The following is a 7,228-nucleotide window of genomic DNA, read 5'->3' on the forward strand; positions in this document are numbered from 1 at the left end:
CCATAAGAAAATCGGGCTTTCTGAGAAAATCAAGCTTTTTGTCCACGAACTAAGGAAGAGATAACGCCAATTCAATTTTGTGGAGGAGGAAGTTTTATCTTGATATCCTTGAAATTCCCGCAAACAAATCGTTGAGGCACCATCGAGATCTCACCCTGAGAATAATGCAACTTATAACGGATTATACCTCGCCTAACATTGCTGTGTTGCACAGGTCAATTTCTTCTTTGGATTCTCTAAATCTTTGATTTCACGGGTGCCTCTATTTCCTTGTGGATCACTTCACCTTCCCACTGCCACATTAGTGGTCTTCCAAGAAGACGTGGGTGGGTTGATGAAGGAGTTCAAGGAGCCTGTGAAGGTAGCTCAAATATTGAGAGAGAGCCCTGGCTTCTTCCTCTGCGATGCCGATTCTATGCGCTACGATGATTATGTTTCTCCTCTTTCTGCCGATCAGGAACTACAACTTGAGCACCTCTATTTTCCTCTAAACAAACTGTGCCATTCTCTATTGGCATCTGACATGGCTGCATTGGCCGTGGAAACCAGCGCTGCCATGGAGCGGAACCGCCTCTGCCACAACAAATTGGGAAAATGTTGCCGCAAAATCATCCCGAGTCTGATGATGATGGAAAAAGAAGTTGCTGGTGTCATTAAATTGTAGCGGTAGCATCGTCGGGGCAGAGAAAGGTTAATGGCGTGTCGCTTAGAAGAAAGCTTTCAACCATTCATGAGGAGGCATTCACGTGATGACATCTGATAATGCAAAATAATTTTATCCAATCATTGTCCCCGATAATTGACGTAGGGCTTCTCAACATTTCTTTACATGATATAGCATGAGATTTTTTTTACTTGTTGCAGTCATATGTACATATGATATTTCTCTTTAAAATATGTCGTTGTTTTTGGATGATTTTTTTTTTATAGATGCTATATGGGATACATTGAAAATAAAAAAATAAAAAAAATTAAATTAAATTAAAATTGCCCTCATTCATTCATAAACTAACTACTTGTTCCCTAACAAATACAAAAGCCTTTTCAAATGTTTTAAATCAATTTTCCTGCAAACCAATAAAAACATTTTGAAAAAGTATTGCACAATCAATGAATACATTGCATGGGGACATGCAATATTTCTAGATTGGGGGGGAATAAAAGTACGTTGGATTTTATCATTTATTTTAAAGTGAATTTGTGGGCAAAAGTTAGGATGCATATAATAACAAGATAAATGAGATTGGTGTTGTGTAGGTCAAAGAGAAGCTTATGTAGAAAGCTCAATATTATGATGCGACACCCTTTTCATCCATAATTAGTGTAACTTCGAAAAATAATTAAAAAAAAAAATGGACATTTCATAAATTCTTGAAAATGAGCTAATTTGTTTTTGAGTCACTTCATACAGGAATGATCGATGGCGATGGCACATAAAGGTGACAATTTTTATGCAAGAATGGTGCTAAGTTTTTCAGAGTGAAGACAATCTAATGCAAAAGTGATTTTTCGAAATCACAATGAAACATGCATCATTGGACGCTTGAAGGAACTAATTCTTCACTGCACATATCATGACATTTTCCACTACACAAAGATCCTTTTGCGTCATGACTACTCACCTTTTTCCTTCCAAACGCCTAGACCATCCCTATGTTGCAGCCATCTTCCATTACCTTATCTTTCACGACTTCATGCACGCCTATTTTTCTGAATCGCATACATTCCTTTATCCTTTTCAGTTTATTTTTGCCTTCTAGTTTTCCTTTTGAATAAAACTCATTCCCTTTCCATGATTACATTGCCTTGTTTTCCTCGCCATGCTGATCCACACTGCTTGTCCGTGAGTTCTTTCCATTTATAGTCCTACCAAATCTTTTTGTACAAACTCGCATTGACTGATGTGGGATTCCTTAAAGCCCACCTTTCAACAAGTCTTGCCCCATCGACATCAACACCTTATCTGGGAAATAGACTAGAGTTCATTTTGGGTACCTTGAGACTTGCATGCCTCATTGGCAAGTTCTCTCACTGACAATCATTGGAATACATCAATGTCCCTTGATCGTTAAATATTGCAAATGGCTCGACTTCAACCCCTCTATTCGCATTTTGCAAGATGTACCTGGGTACCTTGGCACTCATTGACATCAATGGTGAGTTGCCTCGCATTTGTTAACGGCATGCATCAATGGCCGATAATCCAATGATTTCTTTTCATGCTCGACATCAACACATTCTTTCGCATGATTAGAATTGTACCAAGAAGTTTTGTAGCGGGTGAAGACTATACACTTTTTCACGACTCCCTCAGCGGTTACAGCAGCATGAATTCTGATCTATGAGAATACCACAGTTCCACTTTCAGCGTTTATACTTTCCATGATTCAGCATTAGCAGTTCAGATTCCTTCATTTCCCAGGATCTAGTTACAACAACATCAATCACATTTTCCTGATCCACCAGCAGCAGCAGCTACATTCCTATTGCATAGTTCATCATTCTTGGGTAAGTAGAGGTATGTTGTTTTCTAATCTTTAATCATGCAATTCCTTATATGCTAACTTGAATATTTTGGAAAATTCCCTCACCATGCTACATTTCCTTTCATGATCCATGTCAGGTTGCATGAGGACATGCAACCAATTCAGTTGGGGGGGGGGGAACTATATTCACTACCATGATTCCATTTCTTCACCACTATCACTTCATTTTTCTCATTTACCATTCACCAACATTTATTTTCCAATGATACTTTGTTGCACTTTGCTTCATACACAATATTGGCATGCTTCACTAATATTACAAAAAGGGCTTTCTTATGCACATTATGATTTCCAGTGAGTGTTTACATTATTATTGAAGAAAAGAGAACAGAAAACGAAATGAATGTTGTTAACACAAGAACCAACATTCTTTGTATTCATGGTTGTCACACAAGAACCAACCATAAGAAAATGTAAGTTGTTACTCATGTCTTTCACATATCCTGGAAACATTCATTATTAAAAGACATCATCATGTAAAGCCAAAGTTCAAGATGCCAAATGTTCTTAAAGAAACCCATGCATGGTTGCATGAGGACATGCAACAAGTTCAGTTGGGGAGGATGTTGGGACTCAGAAATGTCATATTTTCATCCACCTTTTTCTTCACTATTCCTTACATTTCATCATCCCATTAACCTTTTATCATATCATTTTCATAAATACATTTGGGTTTCACCTTCTTATTTTCCATTTTATTCATTTTTGTATTACAAGTGAATTTATGATTAATTATTAGAAAATATACATATTTTTATATATATCTCAAGAATATGTGAGTTTTGTGATGTGTAGGAAATATGTGAAGAATTAATATCTCCTCCACCATATTCACCATATTAAGGAGATAATTATGCAAGCCTATTCCTAAGGAGAAAATCATGGAGGATTTGGTTGGCATATCTTATCCATATTTCCTCCACCATATTAAAGAGATAATTATGCAAGCCTATTCCTAAGGAGAAAATCATGGAGGATTTGGTTAACATATCTTATCCAAGATATGTGAGAGATTTGTGGAGGATTCAAAGGGATCATATTTTGTAATGATGGGAAAGTAGTTGAAAATGCTTGAGAGAATTGTGGGATCATATCTTGTAATAATGGGAAATTAGTTGAGAGTGCTTGAGAGAATATTGATATGTAATTATGAGATGGTCATCTTCCTCATGTATATAAAAGAGTGCTCTCTCTTCATTTTGAGAATAATGAATAATGAATAATGGAAAGGAATTCTTAGTTTTTCATCTTTTATTGTTATGCTTTCATGATTTGTAATTTGATTCTTGTAATATAATTTGAGATAGTTTTATTGTTGTGAGCTCACATATGTTGTTTGTCATTCAATTCTTCACATGTTGTATTGCTTTCCCCTTATGCAATTTCCTGCTTTCCTAGTTAGTATTTCAATGCCTTCCTAGATTAATTTGATTTCAGTAATTTAGATTAGATTAGATTAGTTCCACTTCAGTCCTGCATATATAGTGCATGTGTCTCGTAAGTCTATGAACCTCGGATTGACAAATTAAATAGTTGGGCAAATACTACAATAGAATTAAACGATAATATTTTCACCCAACAAAGGGTATATATTTAAAACATATACGCAAAAAAAAATATATATATATATATATATATATATAGATATAAACTAAAATTTATGTAAAAATGAACAGTGGTTCCTATTCTTTTTCAGATATGAAATATTATTGAAATCATTGAAGCTTCTACTTGAAAGGCATACATTTGCTATTAATGAATTTACAATTTGATGTTCATAATTCAGAGAATCCTCAGTCAGCCTAAAACAAGCATATAATGATTAGAAAAAGCAATAACTCAAGCATTCTCATTAATAGCTCATGAATACCCTTGGTTCGGTTTTCCCTCTCCATATATTTTAAACAGCTAATAGGGGATTTAAGTCATCAAGGAGAATTTTAAGATAAGATTTCAGGGAGAGAAATATGAAAAACTGTTTCAACAGTGAGAATTGCTAAAATAACTTAGAAAATACTAATGTTCTACTGAGTTTCCGGGGCAGGGAAATGCGGGAGTGATGATATGCACAAGGGGGACGTATATAAACAACCCTAAATTTTGGGGAAACGAGCATGTAAGAGTCATAAAAATTATAAAACTATTGAAAATTTAATATATAAAAATAAAAATAAAAAAAAATTCCAACATGTCAATAACTAAATTAGTAAATAGTAAATCTTAATAATTATGAAATGTACATCTAAATATGATTATTATGTCGTATTAGACTATTATGAATGAGAATTATCATTTGACATTTCTGCAATCATCAATGTAAAATTGTAATTCTAAAAGTAAATTACTAAATTGAATCCATCATTTGACATTATGCAATGTTTCATCTAAATTCATCATTTGACAATGGGTATTAATATTATGCAATGTAAATCTAAATCTAAATTAATCATTTTATAGTGGAAATTAAACAATGTACATCGAAAGTAAATTCATCATATGACAATGACATTATGCTAAAGTCTAAAATAGCCATAACACTCTAAACTAAAAGTAAACATAGAAAGCAGTGAAAATACTAGTAAATTTCTCAAAAAATACTAAATAATAAATCGCAACTCCAATTCGGTGGCTCCAAGTCTCAAAATGAAAATTGTAGCTCCAATCCGACAGCTCCAAGTCACAAATTGAAAATCGCAGCTCCAATCCGGCAGCTCCAAGTCACAAAATGAAAATCGTAGCTCCAAATGGGCAGCTCCAAGTGACAAAATGAAAATTGTAGCTCCAAATGTTTCAAGCTCCCGATTGATGATAGAACCATAGCAAATTGCAAATGGAAAATGTTGCATGATGACAACGAGGAAATCTTGTGCGGCAAGGTAAAATGTCGAGCGACAACAGAAGGAAAATGTTGGACGACAAGGTATAATCGTAGGATTAATGAGAAATGTGAATGATTATGTTTTAAAATTTTATTTTATCCTTTAGTTTTAATTTTCATTTTTCTAATTATAAAAATTTGTAATTTTTATGTTTTTAATTGTTATTAGCGAAAAAAATTTGGGGGACATTTTAATTTTTTATGTTTTTAATTGTTGTTAACAAAAATTTTGGGGGACATGGGGATGCTTTTCATCTCTAGAAAAAAACCCCTTGGAGTTTCCCAAAAAAAAATGGCACTTGGGTAAACGTTTCCCTGGGAGCTTCCCTGTCTGGGAGCGAAGAAGCATGTCCTCCACCCTGGGGGCGTGTCTCCATGGAACACTGGAAAATATCCTTACAATCTTCAGTGTTTATGATTTGTCAATCGATTTTCGGCAAGAAAATTGGCATCGAATTCCTTCTTTCTTCTTGTTTTCTGTCCGACTGTTCTCCCTTCAATCTGAAAATGCAGTGATAGAAAAAGGGTGTTTTTGAATTCATGAAAAGACTTTAGAAGTGATGGTCAAGGGTTTTGGACGGAAAAGGCCCACCATTTTTTGGGGATTTGTTGTTTTCTCTTTTAAAATTCGAAAGTCACCTTGGAGAACCTGAATTCAGGGTTCTGGTACCCAAATCATTTTCTATTCCGGTTTTTGGGTGGGAGTGCCCTGCCAAAGTAGGGGGTGCCGGTATTCTGGTGTGTCTACTCGCTCCTGAACTGGGTATAAATTGGCAATGCAGTGACCAACTCATGCACTGAAGGGTTGGTTCCTGAAGCCTGGAAACTAGTTCGGAAAGCATTGTGAGTTATGTCTTTTAACATAATAGAGAATTATTACACTTTACAAAATACAATTATATCTTGTATAAAGACGATCAATGAAAATGTTGGGCATATTGCTGGTAGAAGATAAAATTGTTTTCAACGTAAGCGCTGTACACAGATACAGAAATTATGCACCAATATTGTGTCCTTTTGACTGGGATAGATTGAATTGCAGTTATTTTTGTAGTGAATCTTGTTTGTACTGCTATTCATTTGCTTGTAATTTTGTGCATCCTTACATTAGTTGTTTTTCCTCTTACGTTATAGGAAGAATCCACTTGAATGCGTTTTAAATAAGCTTGCAACTTCTGTAAATATTGTTTTGACAGAAATTTGTTTTTATTTAATTGGGCTAGGATATCTTGAATTCATTGGAGTTGTCAAGGAGGCTAAATCTACTACTGTTCATAGATGCTATCGAAGAAATTCTCTTGCAAGAAATGCCAAAAGGTGCAAGTTTCAAAAGAACGCTTCAGTAAATAATTGAAGTTTAAATTCAGTGGTGGACACTAACTTGTTTAGTATGAAGTCTGCTTTGAATCTCATATTGACTGGAGTTTCAGATCATTTTCATACTTCAAAATGCAAATATCTTGAATTCATTGGAGTTGTCAAGGAGGCAAAATTTACTGCTGTTCATAGATGCTATCGAAATAATTCTCTTGCAAGAAATTGCAAAAGGTGCAAGAGTCAAAAGAACGCTTCAGTAAATATTTGAAGTTCAAATTCAAAGTAATTCTCTTGCAAGAAATTGCAAAATGTGCCAGAGTCAAAAGAAAGCTTCAGTAAACATTTGAAGTTCAAATTCAGTGGTGGACACTAACTTGTGTATGAAGTCTGCTTTCAATCTCACATGGATTGGAGTTTCAGATCATTTTTATACCTCAAAATGCAAATGCATTCCTTAAAACTTGCAATTGTTAGATCTCAAGTGATT

At 34.6% G+C, this 7,228-nt stretch overlaps 1 protein-coding gene across 1 annotated transcript; it reads left to right on the forward strand.

Moving 5' to 3' along the window:
- Nucleotides 1-334: 334 nt before the first annotated feature.
- On the forward strand, nt 335-664 carry LOC149196769 (uncharacterized). The gene has a single exon (XM_089408423.1). It carries the CDS (start codon nt 335-337, stop codon nt 662-664), a length of 330 nt encoding a protein of 109 aa, XP_089264549.1.
- The last annotated feature ends 6,564 nt before the right edge of the window (nt 665-7,228 follow it).

The sequence above is a fragment of the Pinus tabuliformis genome, chromosome 2_2 (assembly GCF_031772625.1).
Source record: "Pinus tabuliformis cultivar Carrire ecotype Pingquan chromosome 2_2, CPIR1, whole genome shotgun sequence".
NCBI classification, from domain to species: Eukaryota; Viridiplantae; Streptophyta; class Pinopsida; order Pinales; family Pinaceae; genus Pinus; species Pinus tabuliformis.

What these genes read in the sequence shown, in the direction of transcription:
- LOC149196769 (XM_089408423.1), top strand. Translation starts at nt 335, where the DNA reads ATGAAGGAGTTCAAGGAGCCTGTGAAGGTAGCTCAAATATTGAGAGAG.